Below are 15,209 nucleotides of genomic sequence, written 5' to 3'. Positions count from 1 at the left end.
CAGTGTTCCCAGAAACAACAAAAGGATCAGCTTTATGTAGAAATATAAATGAAACAAGCTCGGAAGTCATAAAAAATAACAACAACAAGTCAAACATAAGAAATTAATTAAAATATTAAGGATGATTGTTGATGAATATACTATAACAACAACAAAAACAACAATAATAATAATACATTTTACTTATAAGCGCCTTTCGGAATAAATATACAGTTTGGTAAATTCTGAAAGTTTTCTTATTTTTTGTATAAGTTCTTGAACATATAACTAATGAAGCCCTCTATCTGACTTTCCAGTAGGTTGAGTTCACAGTAACAAGTGGTTTTCATAGTTCATCTGGTTGATGTGGGGGGAAAAAATGAGGTAAAGTGAATATGAAAGTAAATTTGAATGTGGTTGGTGTTAGCAGTAACTGTATAATTATCATCCAATCAGCAATTATCTTTGTATTTTTAGGGTTGTTTATATTAATCCTTTCAGGTTGACAGGGAGTGGTGACATCATTATAACTAAACAGACAGGAACAGTTTGCTTAATTGTGAAAAATACACATTTTGCATTACTTTTTATTTATTAATTCAAACAGCACATAAAATATATACACAAAGTTAAATTTGTCTTTGTCACACATTTTGAAACAACGTTTTAATATTTACACAGGTAGAAAAAAAACATGTTTATTCTAAATATCATTGATTCTTCAAGCTTCTTATTCATGTGGCACTATGAACTTTTATCTTTAACTGAGGCCTGTCCATTATCTCGAACAAACCAGTGTTTTAATCCATGAGGGAAACACAGAATACTAGTTTGTTTTTCAGTGAAGTGAACTGTTGCCAGTTTTAGATCTTGCTTGAAATGGGAAAAAAAAATAATTGTGTTGCTTTTTATGAGACTCAATTGTTCCTTTTGCAATCTCACTGTTGCACAGCTCTGTTACTGCTCTTCACGTGTCAGTGAACGCATCACTGATGATTAATCAAGTCCTCTTCCACCGTTAACAAGTCGCCAACTGGTGGATGCAGGAAAACGACACCACCATTATGTAAAATGTTATGCAAAATGTAAATTGTGGAGGACTTTGACGTTGCTGACAGTTTTGGTTTGTTTGTGTCTCGGGGGTCTTATAGGCGAGTTGAGCAGATGACCTCAGGTGAGGTTGGCTGTTCTTTGACTGATTTCCCATCATCCTTTGGAGGAGTAGTGGAGCTCCATGGCCACCTGTACATGGTAATGAAAAAGAAGCAATAGAAAAAAAGAGATAGTTGCATCAGTTAAAAAACTGCTTATTTTTGGGTTGTTTTGTTTTTACATTCCTCTTACTTTATGCTTTATTTGTAAATGAACTTCAATTATCAATATTTCTTTTTCCCTTTCATGCACAGTGGTCACTATAACGGACAGCTATCAACAGCAGTTTTTGGTGTATGTATGTATGGGTTTTGGTGTCGTAAGTTCTTATCAACCAACACAGCGGAGGCTTGTGAATCACTCCATACACTTCCGTCAGTTGGTGGAAGTACAATATTTTTATTTGAAAACAAGATGGCCGACAGAGAGTGAGAAATGCCAAGCACGTTGGACATTTTGTGTAAATACTTCAATAGCAGGGCAACACTGGAAGTAAAAATAAATAAATAAATGCTGGCATCAAGTAACATCTAAGAATTAATATAATTGTTAAAGTTTCTGAATATTTATTTTATACTAGGAGTTACGAATTTTGTAACTTCATGAAAAGAATTCAATTGCATATTTTTGTTTATCCAAATAAAGAGGAATAAAAACTTTCGACTAAGGTTCTCATAATTCATGCATGCAAGGAATATACAGTGATATATTTTAGCATATTTTACCTCTATATCTACAACCCACCTGCTTGGAGGCTACCTGTGCACACTTCATAGCTACATTAAAGCCTCTTTTACATACAGCTACAAATCAGGCTTCGCGGACTCACCGCCGTGTGACCGGCATCTGCTGGAGGGTGTCCATCAGCGGCTGTCTGAAGGTCTCAGGCAGGAAGATGCAGAGCAGAACGCTGAGAAGTGACAGAGAACCAACGACGATCCACGGCAGGAACTGACCGAACACAGCTGGAGGCCAAAGCAGACTCGATCAGATCAGTTTCTTTATAATACAGATCTCGTTAGATTCAACTTCAAATACAATTTATTTATTAGTCTGACCTAGATGCAGCAGGTACGGAGAAACAGAAGACCCCACTCTGGAGAACATGGCACAGGAGGACATCGCTGTGTTCCTGATGACCGTGGGAAACAGCTCTCCGGTGTACATGTATAACACGCTTGTGCCGGCTAGAACGCCAAATTTACCCACAAGCACCAGGGACAGGGTGAGAGCTGGATGACCTGCAGGGAAGAAGAAGGTCTGATAAAAATGCACCTTCCTACTCATCATTTGATTTGAGAAGATCTTTGCTCTGGCATCTACGACCAAACTCATCACCTTGGAAGCCAATACCTTTGAATACGCAGTGAAAGGTAAAACGTGGTGGAGAAACACCAGCGATACTTACTGTTCGTGGTGATCTGGATGAGGAGCAGAGCTAGCGCCCCCAGCAGGGTGTAGCAGATGAACGATAGGCTTCGACGAAGGTTGCGTGCAGCCAACCAGCTGGCAGCGTACGCAGGCAGCTCAACGGCTGACAGCAGGAAGTAGTTGAGGAACGGGTTACCATAGAGACTGGACATATTGAAGGACAATCCAAAGTAGCTGACACTCATGGAAAACCTGCAAACAGCAAAAAGAGCAAGATCTTAAGTCCTGTTGGTGTCACACTGGACAACAAGAGCCAACATATGTGGTTAAACTGCCACACAAGATATTCTCCTCTTCACCAAATAGTGGGGGAAAAGTAAAGTAAGTGAAGAAAGTAAAACTTTCAAACAAGACTCCAGTGACTCTGTCATTCTTGATAAAGGAATTTCCGTAACAACTTGGTCCTTCGAGCCGGATCCCAACAGCCTTTCCTCCGTCCAGGTTTTGGGCATTGACACCATGCACGGGCGAGTCTGGGACTCCTACTTAAATGGATCCTAAAGAGAATACAGCGGACTCACGGGACTCTGGGGTGGGACAATTTAAAAGATAACCCTGTTGAGAATGCAGAGAGAAAGACGACTCTGAAAGATAAGCCTTGAAAAAGGTAGGATGGCTGTTAAAATATACAGAAGCATGTTGAGATGCACAGACGTCTAGTTCTGTGGATCTAGTGTAAGACAAAACGGAGATGATGCTCTTCATGGGATGGAGAAAAAAGAATTTCCGTCTCTCTGAAATGTTGATAATGGACGAACTAATCAACTGTTTCTTGTAACAAAACAATTTTTCTTGCAGTTCCTTAACTCACCAGATGAGCCACAGAATGAGTGTCATACATCTAAGATTCGTGTTCTTCAGCAGATCCAGGAAGTTGAGGGTCGCTGGTGGTTTTGGGCTTTCAGCTTTTTCGACCTGTGTAGACACAAAGACATCAAAATATATATATAACAACCACCTTAGTTCACTGTGTGGAACAAGGCGTTTAGAGTTTAGAGGCTCTTACGTCAGCTTGGAGGAAGATGACTGGAGGCGCTTCCACTCCGTTCTCCATAGCTGCTGACCTCAGGATGAAGTCTGCTTCGTGTAAACGGCCACGAGACACCAGCCAGCGAGGAGACTCTGGAATTAGCCTGGTGGACAGTCAGTCAGTAATGTGAGCCAGATATGTATGATTTATAATTTATTAGAAGGAAATGTAACAGAAGTTGATGGGTATGGATCAGTACGTTGTAAAAGAGTCTCAGTGAAGAGGATATGACTGCAGAAAAACTAAGCTGCATATTTCAGGTAAAAACTAAAAATAACTTCATATAATCAGTAGTTCAATCAATAGTTAGCAACTAGCTAACACTAACATGTGTGCAGAGATTTCTGCAGATGACACAGAGTAAGGTCCCAAAGACATTTAACCAGTGCAAGGGAAAGCACAGATAGAAGACATATACAGCATTTGGGCGTTCTTGCCATAAACATAGTACCAGCCTCATAGGTGCTCTTATTTTGAAAATGACTACTTCTGGTTGCACTTTTTGGTTTCCGTCTCATGATTTTATTTTTTTGCAGAAAATGAAAATCGACCAGCTTTTAAAGTTTTGTTTATCCACCCTGATGAAGAAAAATTCCTTGAACATGACTAACTAAAATAACCACTCATTTTTTGTTTTAAAATATTCTTTTCTGAATGTAAAATCCAATGACCAAAACATACACAGACCCATTGAACACTCAGAGAAAAGAGTCGGCTTATTTGAAGAAGTGTTACAAAGTGTGGAAATGTCACCTGCAAATAACTTAAAACAAACTTAAGAAAAAACTTTGATAGTGAATCTTACCACCAGAAGGGGAAACAGGCGAGGCCGGGCACGGCCATGATCAGGGACAGGTGTCTCCAGTTCCTGACCAGGTAGGCGGTGCCAGGCAGCATCATCATACCGAACACGTAGACAAAAGGCAAGCACAGGTTGGAGAAGAACACTCTGGTTGGTCCCATCAGGATCTCTGAACCTGTGGAGGAAACCTCTGTTTAAAAAGAGGCTGGAGAATTACACTAAATGTTCTCAATGGTGTGGACAAGGTCTTACGCTGTCCTCCAATGAGTTATTATTAAAAATCCAAATCAGTGGAGCGTGTCCTAAAAATAAAAGAAAAGACGTACCCAGTACAAAGATGACGATGAAGCTGGAGAGCTGACCGAAGCCCAGCATGAAGAAAAGCACAGTGAAGACAGGCCAGGACGGAGCGAAGGCCACAGCGCTGCTGAAGACGCTGAGCACAGCGATGGCTCCAAACAGCACAGGCTTCCTACCAAACCTTCAAATACAAGAGGGCGGTCAGTCAATCCTGCAGCGCAATATAAATGTCAAAGACGTAGGACGATAGCATCGATAGCTAGCAGGAGAACCGTCCAAGGCAATCGCTTTTTGACCGTATTTACAGAATAAGAATGTGTCCTTGTCTTTTATTTGTGAATAGGTTTTGAGTTTCCTGTTTTACTTTTGTTAAGTTCCTTGGTTTCCTGTCTGCTGTGCTTCCTTGTGTTTTCCTTGATTGCTCATTTGTTTCTCCAGGTGTGATTTCCCTCCTTAGTTTCACCTATGTCTTGTCGTCCCTCAGCCCTCTTGTGTGTACTTATATATAACCTGCATTTCCCTTTGTTTGCTGTCATGTTGTTTTACTCTTCAGTTTCCCTGGGATTTTTTTTCTCCCCATCATCCTGTCTGTGTTTTTTCCCCTCTCTGTGATCAGGTCCCATGTTCCTGTGTTCTTTGTGTGTTCTTTCTTTTTTTTGCATTCTTGTGTTTTTATTTGCCTTCTGGATTTTCCTGCCTTTTCTTCTCTTTATTAAATTTATTTTCGAACCTCGACCTCATCACCTTCTCTTTCCCCTGTATTTGGATCCTCCCTTAAAACCCACCTACTCTGACGTTGGAAAGACACGTTGAACTGAAACTAAAAAGTACCGATCAGAGAGCTGTCCAGAGACGAAGCATCCACAAAGTCCTCCCAGGAAGTAGACAAGAGACGTCAGAGGCTGTTTCCACTCTTCACTGCAGACCAGACTGAACTGCAACACAAAGGACATAATATATTTGTATATATTCTGCTTTGAACGTGTAATCTAAAGTCATTCAGCCTCCTGTACATACTAGTATTATATGATGTGTTATATGTTATATGTTATAATGCAGTCTGGGATAATATAAATAATATAACAAACATAACAGTCAAACAAAAATGCCCAAAATGACCCGTTAAGTGGTTATTGTTCTTTTCATTCATCTTCCAAAGCCTCTGAACCTATGTTTCCTGCTTCACTTCTTCCCATGAATCCTGTTCTCCACAGCGTCAAGTAACTGGCCACAAGTATTTTTTTCCATGGAAGCAATACAAACCAACACTTGTTGCTTTTTGCGGTGGAAACACACCTCCAGTGTATTTTTCAGTGCTTTGCCTCTCTGTAACATGATGCTATGCAGCGCTCACACTACCGGCGGAAAAAGAAGAAGCTACAAACTGGTGCAGATAGTTGTCACTCCACGACGAACCTACAACTCCGCATGCATTCCAGCGACGTGGCGACACATCAACAAATCATGTGTTTTTAGTTTAAATTATTTGTTTTTGAAACTGGCAAGCAACAATAGAAGTGCCACTGGACAACGTAGCTTGTCACGCTGTAAGTTAGTCTCACTACACAGTGTATGCCTACTGTACACTAATACATATAAGTTTTGTGCTGCTCTGGGGGTTTTAGGTCAGTGTCTTGAGACAAGTTTTATTATTAACAACGTATAAATGGAATTTAATTGAATTAAATCCTCAAATCAAACCTGGTTCGGCAGCACTAGTGTTACATTAACATAATTATAAACTCATTCATTAATATATTCATTACATTAATATAAATATAAATAGAATTGAATTTAATTGCAGTGATACTCCACATTTATTTTGAATTTGCCTCCATGTGTGTTTTTATTCATAACCTCCAGTCAGTACTGAGCAGATCATTTAGACTTTTATTACTACCATGTTAGAAAATGCAGAACTCGCGCATGCAAAACGTTATATAAGTTTTCTAGAGTCTAAAGAGTGGCTGTTGCCATGGCGATGTCTCGGTTCCAGCCCTTTCCAGTTTCTGGTCGTAGCTCCCTGTAGCGATGTGAAGTCAATGATTGGTGGCCACCGAGAAAAGGTCACGACATTCAGTCCAGATTTCATCCTTGACGCTGTCTAAACAATAACAGCAGGAAACTCCATTATTAACGAATTAATAGTACCTCAGTGACCACGGTGGAGTGGTAGTACTCATCGCTGTAGGTCCATCCGTCTTTGCACCCCTCCTGTTTCAGGTTGGACAGGAGGACCTCTGGACCGGACCCAGGCCCCTGGATCTGGTTTAGTCTGGGTGTGACTCCCAAAGCGGACAGATTCTGTACCGAGTCCAGATCATACCGGCTGCAGCTGCTTCTCTCCGGCTGCCCGGCTACCTGAAGACCAGGAAATAACGCAAGTGTTATTCTCGGCCTGTATTTCAGTAACAGGGAGGAGGACGTCACACATCACATCTGTTCAGACTGGACCAGTTCTTACATACATGAGGTCAAAGCCTTCGTCCAGACCAAAGCTACGCGGTAAATTATTAGTTGGTTGTATTTGAAGAGGAAAGAAAAACAGACTTTGATGTTTGGACTATGATATACGGCACATTTCCACCTAAATAATAAGACTTGACGTTAAAGTTAGCATTTTCACTTCACCTGAGTCCAATTTAAAATCTGTTTTTAGCTCCATTTTTGGTCTCTACCAACTCCTGGGGGAAACGATTGGCTTTTTAGCAGCTAAATGCTCCAGTGTCATCGACATCTAGTCTCTAACTTTGATTGTTTGGTGTTTGTGGCTGAGCAGGTTCAGTTTTTAGAGCTTCTCCAAAGAAAACCTCAACAGATCACAGTATAAATAACGGGAATAGTGGAGGGGAAAAAACTAAAAATAAAGACTTGAAAAAGCTAAGAGTGACACTTTTAATGTACAATAGGGCATGTGAGCGATTGTAAATATAAAAATAGTGACGACTGCTGTTTATACCTAATGGACGATCAAAAAACAAGACAGAAATATAAAGATGATGAACAATTAAAAGTGTATATTTACAAAGGCAGTTGACGTTAGTAAAATCATTATTTAATTGTTATTATTACTATTTTTTTTATTTATTATTATTTAGTTTTATACCTTACACCTTTTTTGTATTAGTATTTTAACTTGTAAATAAAGGGGAAGCTCTCCAATCTCATTATACACCGTATAAAGACAATAAAGGACACTCTATTCTATTCTATTCTATTCTATTCTATTCTATTCTATTCTATTCTATTCTATGTTTCATTTACTACTGGTTTTGTTTTATGTGCAACTGAGCTACCTGACTAATCAATTTCTCTTGTGACTTTCTCTATAAAGTCTATTTAAGTCAAAGTCTGTTTGTTGATCAAAGGGAGCTTTGTAAGAGCTTTGTAATTCTCACATGACATAATAATTTAATAACTTCATCATTACAGCCCTTGTGCAAAAATTAAGACATACCCAAAGTAAATTGAATGCTGTTCATGAACATTTTGTCTCTTTTAAAAGCCAAGACTCTGAAGTTTTTATCACAAAAGTCAGAACCACTCTTATGTTATTGTTCTTGAGTAATGAAAGTTGGCACACAGTTAAAAAATAAGAAGTTGTTGGGTTCGCCTGAATCTTTTTTGAATTTTTTTATATATTGGCCATACTGACTTTGATCAGTGAAATCAGAAGAAACTGACATATTCCATCATGCAGCATTTACTCAAACACAACTCGTGCACAGAGCTCTGATTGGTTCAAAAACCTACCGTCGTCCCATGTTCAACCCAGCAGCAGAATGTTAAAAGGGTTAAAATATAAATCGCTTTCATGCACTTATTTGACCCCGCTCAGAATGAACGGACCCACTGGAGATCTGACCTGCACTGGGATGATGGCCTGGATCCAGTCCTGGCTCAGGTTGCTGGTGGCGGGGATGTGGCAGTGGTGGGGTGGGCTCGCCAGCAGGAAGATGACAGACAGGATGTTGTACCCACATGGTATGGAGCTGAGACAGAGCAGGAAGAACACTCTGCACTGGAACGGGCCCCAGCTCCCCAGGAACGACACTGACCTCTCGTAATCCTGCATTTTATTCTATTCCGCTCTTATTTTCACTTTGCAGCTGCACTTGATGATTGAATTTACTGCGCGGTCACAGAAGAAACTATGATAATCTGCCTTAAAACTACAACTTGAAATGCTCTGCCTGGGTATTACTTGCTCAGCTGCATGTGGGCAAACTTAAAACAACTACACAATTCTTCCACCTGTACATAAAACAATAAGTTCTCCTGCAGCACTGCACAGCGTCTCTCCGCAGCTTCACACCTCCTTTATCTCCAAATGAAAGACTCCACCTCCCATCCACTCCCCTCTCATCCTCATCAAACTTTAAACGTCGGGTTCATACTGTAACTACTTGCAAAAACTCCTCATGCTGGAAGAAACTGCTCCTCATTTGAGATAGAGAGTAAATAAAGCAAAGAGAGGAACACAGTGTCTGTTTTGCAGGGATTGAGGAAAAAGGTGAAGTCTACATACAGTGAGATTACATACTGGTACTGGAAACACACTGTGCAGTCTGAAACAAAGTGTCCAGCGGAGGAACACTATTATTGTAGGAAGGTTTAACCACAGTCTGTTTCACGGAAGACGGACAAGGCTGTAAGTACGACCAGCCACAACATTAAAACCACTGACAGGAGAAGTAAATGACATTTAAACCATCTTATGTTCTGCTTGGAAACTTTGGGACCTGGCATTCGTTCATGTGGATGTTAATTAGACATGTAGCACCCACCTAGACCAGACCTATTCAATTCAATTCAATTTCAGTTCAATTCAGTTTTATTTATATAGCGCCAATAACAATACAAATCATCTCAAGACGCTTCACAAAAACCAGCCTGCAACCTCCAGAGCAAGCCTGAGGGCGACGGTGGCAAGGAAAAACTCCCTTTTAACAGGGAGAAACCTTGAGCAGAACCCAGCGACCAGACAAACTCATTTTAGTTAAAGAGCCACATTCAGTCCAGTTCAGTCTGAAAGGGTCGAACCACTAACATAATTCCATCATAAGATATAAAAATAACTCCAGATTTATCTTTAGTTTTAGTGATTTGTAACTTTCCTCCTCCATCTCCTCCTCCTCCACTTCAGCGTTTTTACTCGTCATCACTAATCCATGTTTCAACTGAAATTACATAACAAATGTTACATGGTAGCTAGTGCTAGCTAACGTGAACTGTACTGTTTATTATTCTAGGTCAAAGTTTAAAGATAAGTATGTGATTATGTGCAGTGGAACAATATTAAATTCAAAACTATTAAAAATGTAAGTAAATATTCAGTTTAACCCACCAGAAATATCTTGTGTCTGAGTTCTCTTCTCTCTCCTTCTGTCCAGTCGCTTGGATCCAGATAAAAACAAATTTCAACAACAAATGAGCGGGAAAATGAATGAACCAGGAGTTGGGTCAAATTAACCCAGAAATATGACCCAGCATGAACAACCCAGAAATGTGTTTACAGAAACAACCCAGCAGTTTTAAGAGTACAAACTTGAGGCCATTCCCCTAAACCTATAGGACCCAAAGTGACCCACTAACAACAACATCCTGTTTCCAGACACCACATGACGCCCTCAGAAGGTCCATGTCCATTCAATGATGAGATACAACTGTTTTGGAAGCACAATATTAGGTAAGTGGTCATAATGTTATGCCTGATCTGTGAACAGTGACTCTAATATGACTACTTTTTTTTCCCAGTAATGCCAAGTCTAACGCGTAACTATTTCCAGACCAGTAATCACTTGTGTGATACTGTTTTTCCCATTTTCCTGAATAAAAATAGATATTTTTACTTTCTTCTGGGGAATGATGTAACTGTGACGAGTCACGTTTTCAGCATGAGGACAACTCACGTGTGATACCATGCAGGGTCACAAACGTAAACAACAATGAAGGGAGTAGCAGAGTATATGAGCGTTTTCGAGCTGGAAATATCATCAATACAAGTAAATACGAGTTGTGAGGTAGTGGTTAGTGGTTAGAGGCGGTTAGAGGAAGCACAACTAATAATTGCTCCAAGGAAAGTAACAGGATTCTCTTCATTGTTCACCAGGAGATTGATCTTATTTCACTGGATAGAGGCATTAATAAATTAGAGCATGTTAGATTTACTTCACAGGGCGACACTAAGAGATGGCAGCCTTTTATTTCTTATTTTGATAATTAATATGCATAATAACTGGTATCTCTTTTTTCTATTTACTTATTTTATTTACTTCTTCTTTTTTTATGTTTAGTATGTGGAGTCTGGACCATATAGGTGGTGGGTATGTTTACCTTTAAGGCTGGTTATTTATTTAATTTGAGTTATTTTATCATTTATATTTTTAGTCTGATTTTTAACTGAATTATTTTTTTTATTATTTTTTACTTTTTTTGTCTTGTTATTAATTGGATTTCATTTATCATTTTATCCTTTTAGCCTGGCTTTTAACTAACTTTAACTTATTTTATAATTTTTTACCTTCTTAATGGCTTTTAATTTAATTTTATTTATAAGTTTATTTGTTTATTCATTTATTTTTTATCTCCCTAGTGCCTCCTAGTCTGTTTACATACATGAGTGGGAGAAGGGTGGTATCTCTTGTGTCTATTGTTTTTGTTGTTGTTGTTTTTATGTAAAGCACTTTGGGTGCATCTTTTGTATGAAAAGAGCTCTATAAATAAAGTTTGATTGATTGATTAATTGATTGATTGACTGTTATGATCTATTACTGTCGTCACTATTTTGTCTGTTGTTTAGACCTTTATTTGTGATGTGTGTTTTAGGTCTTACTGTCGTCTTTTGAATGGGATCTTTGTTGTTTGAATTTGAAAAATGAATGTTCACCTCGATACTCAAAGAACCGAACGGCCCTTTAAAAAGTGTCCAAATGCAACAAGACAGAAGTAATTGGACACTTTACTAGATGTTTGTCGGCCCCTGAACTTTCCCATAGTTTATTACATAAAGACATACGATGTCCCTCTCTTCAGTTACAGATTCATTTCCTGAGAAGACACAGGGTTGTAGGTGCAGGTTGTACAGTACGGGAGACGCCCCGTCACCTTTTAACTGGTCTAATTATTCATTTCCACACAGCGTGCGCAGTAAATGATCAATCCAGTTAAAAGCTTCCAGTCCAGTTCAGCTCGGTGCCTGACCTACAAAGTACCAGTTTATTCAGGCCACGGTGACTCAGTGCTTTTCTTTCTCCTTGGATGAGCTTCAAGCTTTATGTGTTGTGTTTTCTGTCGTGATTTTAAACTGTTTTGAGGAGCTCAGGTTTGCAGTGAATTACTAGCAGAGGGAGGAGGACGAGGACGCGACGTTTCCCATCAGCTGTTGCGCCTCCAAGGTCGTGTGTGCAACTTGTTTTCAACATGTCGCTTTGAAAGAAATACTTTGTAAAATGTGACTATGTCAGGGAGTGACCTCGCTCTGATGAGGCAGAAAGGTTGTGGTTTCTGTAGCTGACTGGAGCTTTACACTTTTTTTGGGTTTTTTTTGGTACAGCCGACTTCAGAGTAACACTTTTCAATCATTAATGTGTAAACATGGGGCCTCGTGTTGCTGCAGGTTATGAGACGGAGGTGGAGGATCTACAGTCGTATAAAATGCTAATTCTGTACATTTTTTTTATTTGATTTTACTAGATAATGTTTACTTTTACTTTATTTTAATCTAATGTTTTATTTTATCTTTCTTGTGGTTTTTAAGAGTGTTTACTTTTATGTGCAACAAAGTTACTCGTGGATCATTAAAGTCTAAGTCTAAGTAAGTGTGTCATCATCATCGAGGTCTCTTTAGAGAATTTCTGGTCCCGTTCACGTAGTTTTATGTGTTTATATATTAAAATGCATAGAGAAGAAGGAAATATTTACAGTGAGTGTCTAACTAGTTTAGAAGATTACAAATTCATAAATTCTTGTTGTGACGCAGAAACTGTTGGACTTGACATTCGTGTGGATGTTACTTAGACATGTACCTCCACCCCATAGCAATGACACACACACACACAAACACTTTAAGAACAACTCAACAAAAAAACTAAACAAAAACAAACAAAAAAAAAAACAAAACATGAAAAACAGCCAAGATGTTGACCTGGCCTCCAAATCCACTAGATCAAAAACTGATAAATACACAGAATTAGGAAGATGGTCATAATGTTATGCCTGATTGGTGTATAAGCCAGTTTACCATTGGCTGTGGTCTTTATGATGTGTACAAGTTCAATTTTTTGGACAGGCGACCAAAAAAAGTGAAGTGACGTCAAAGTTGGTCTTGATTCCCAGTAGTTCTTTATTCCCTGTAAATAATTCTGTGTATTTATCCTTTATCCCATATTTATCTTTTTTTATACAAAGTTTTTAAATTTAAATACTGGTTCTGTTTAGTATTCCTGCTGTGCTCTGAGCCGCTGCACTGAAATTTAATTTTCATAGAAATCTAAATCACTAATAAAGTCTAATTTATACCAGAGCCAAAAACCACTGGGAGCACTGAACGTTTTACACCAGAAATAAAAATGTTTACAGCCTGGTCTCTACAGCTATTACCCACATTCATTATAACTGTAGGGTTGAATTTTTATATAAGTCATTTACTTTAAATTATATTGAGTTTTAAAATTATGCACGATTTAGAGATAGAGGATTTTCTATTAGTTTAAAAAGAAATAAAAAGGACGGGCGTCTGATATACAGCAGTTTTTAATGAAAACAAACAAAACAAAATTACAGAAACAAAATAAAAAGAAGAAAAAATGTTACATGATCTGCACCTGACAGGTTTGCATATTTTGATCATCATCATCGTCATATAAAACAAGCTCAGAGAATAAATACTGTACATGAAGAAGCCGATGGAGGTGTTGGCGAAACAGGAAGTGTTGATTTTTAACGTGGAGGAAGACGTGCGGTTCAGAGTTCACGCTGAGGTGACTCGTGTGTGACCAGTTTGAAACTTCACAATCTGGATTTATTTTTTAAAGCATTTTAGGCAAAGACTGAAGCACTGTTTGAAATGTGAAAAGATAAAAACTCCTCCTTTAGTTATATTTAACTGTTTGCACGTCATTTGTGCTAATGGAAAAACGGGCTTTTATTTTGGAAGGAGGGGGAGTTGATCAGATGACGTTCATTACAGGCACCTACACACACACACACGCACACATAGACACAACCTCAGTGCATCATTCTTCTTCTTCTTCTTCTTCTTCATTCCAGTGTTATAACTGGGCCCCAGTTTGGAGCCTTTCAGGCGTCAGTGTTCATGACAAGGAAGCGGCGCCGATAGAAAAGCAGCAGCTGATCTGTACATTATTGCATCGGACAGGAAGTTCACGTGAACAGCTGAGACTTTTGTTTTCAAACTAGCCTCAGTGCGCACATCGACATCATCAACACGGATTTGACACATTATTTTGTTAATTATTAGTATTATTATTATTTTTTTTTACATCGTTTGTTAAGAGAGATAAGAGTTACTGCACCGTAACACCAAAATACTGCATAGATAAACACACGTACACATAATGTCCTGTTTGATCATCACTGGAAGACTGAAATATACTTCAAGTTATTCAGGAGGAGGCAGGAAGACGGACCGCGAGAAACCATAGAAATAACCGCAGAAAACTGTTTCATACCAACATCAGCCAACTGGATTATTTTCACTAATATTATTAATATTTGTGATACATGTGTCGACTACATTTGCATGAAAAACATGTCTTTAAAATCCTCAACCTCAGATTAGCCAGACTGAGACCCCAGCTTTTATTTGCAATGCATTTTTAATTTCTCCAAGGTATTTGGGATCAGTAGGACCCAGGAAGTACAAAAACTAAGCATCGTCTTTAAACAGGAAGTAGTAGTTTTTGAAAAAAACTAAAACCATGTCCTCATATGTGGACACTGGGATTATAGTAAAGCCACCAATGTGAACATGAACATGGCTGAGTAAAACCAGAACAATGAAGTCCCAACATCCTCAAACAAGTAGTTGCTGATTAGTGAGGTTGTAGCTCATTGCTATTGATAAAATTTGTTAAATTTGCGTCATATCAAACTAGAAACGTTAATTAGCATAAATAAATAAGGTTCAACCGTAGAATTTGATGAGGTTTTGTTCCTTGTCCACTTTTTTACCGACTTTGCTACCACTAGATGGCAGACTATGTGTCCACTAATGAGGACAATGGGTTTAACTGAAGCAGAATAAGCTGCAATAAAACCTGAAACTTAATGTCCATATATAAGGACGCAGGGTCTCATGAGGGTAAATAAAATGTGAACCTATCCTTTAAATCTCTGTCCCTGTTTAGACCTGGTTTTAACACGCATCCAGCTTTAGGTGCCTGTGTTCACACCACATGAATGAGTGACCACATGAGATCTAATCTCAATTTTGCACTCGGGATGCAAATTATCACCAACATCTAGAGCAAACTATTATATAACAGCTGTTGC

General features: G+C 38.7%; 1 protein-coding gene across 1 annotated transcript; it reads right to left on the bottom strand.

Annotated features, from left to right (window-relative positions):
* Positions 1–131: 131 nt before the first annotated feature.
* Positions 132–9,269, bottom strand: LOC125017701 (solute carrier family 22 member 5-like). Its single transcript, XM_047601135.1, has 11 exons — positions 8,560–9,269; positions 6,846–7,055; positions 5,526–5,629; positions 4,721–4,875; positions 4,398–4,569; positions 3,569–3,695; positions 3,374–3,477; positions 2,540–2,754; positions 2,190–2,372; positions 1,961–2,096; positions 132–1,221 (listed from the first exon to the last, which is right to left on the bottom strand). The coding sequence occupies exons 1-11, from the start codon at positions 8,767–8,769 to the stop codon at positions 1,125–1,127; spliced, it is 1,713 nt and encodes a 570-aa protein (XP_047457091.1). The 5' UTR covers positions 8,770–9,269; the 3' UTR covers positions 132–1,124.
* Positions 9,270–15,209: the final 5,940 nt, after the last annotated feature.

Source organism: Mugil cephalus, chromosome 12 (genome assembly GCF_022458985.1).
Source record: "Mugil cephalus isolate CIBA_MC_2020 chromosome 12, CIBA_Mcephalus_1.1, whole genome shotgun sequence".
NCBI lineage: Eukaryota > Metazoa > Chordata > Actinopteri > Mugiliformes > Mugilidae > Mugil > Mugil cephalus.
This window is presented reverse-complemented; position numbering and strand designations above follow the sequence as displayed.

What these genes read in the sequence shown, in the direction of transcription:
- LOC125017701 (XM_047601135.1), bottom strand. Translation starts at nt 8,769, where the DNA reads ATGCAGGATTACGAGAGGTCAGTGTCGTTCCTGGGGAGCTGGGGCCCG. An exon ending in TCATCTTCCTCCAAGCTGAC is followed by an intron (nt 3,478 to 3,568) that starts GTAAGAGCCTCT and finishes GTGTCTACACAG; the next exon opens with GTCGAAAAAGCTGAAAGCCC. An exon ending in TCCGTACCTGCTGCATCTAG is followed by an intron (nt 2,097 to 2,189) that starts GTCAGACTAATA and finishes TTTGGCCTCCAG; the next exon opens with CTGTGTTCGGTCAGTTCCTG.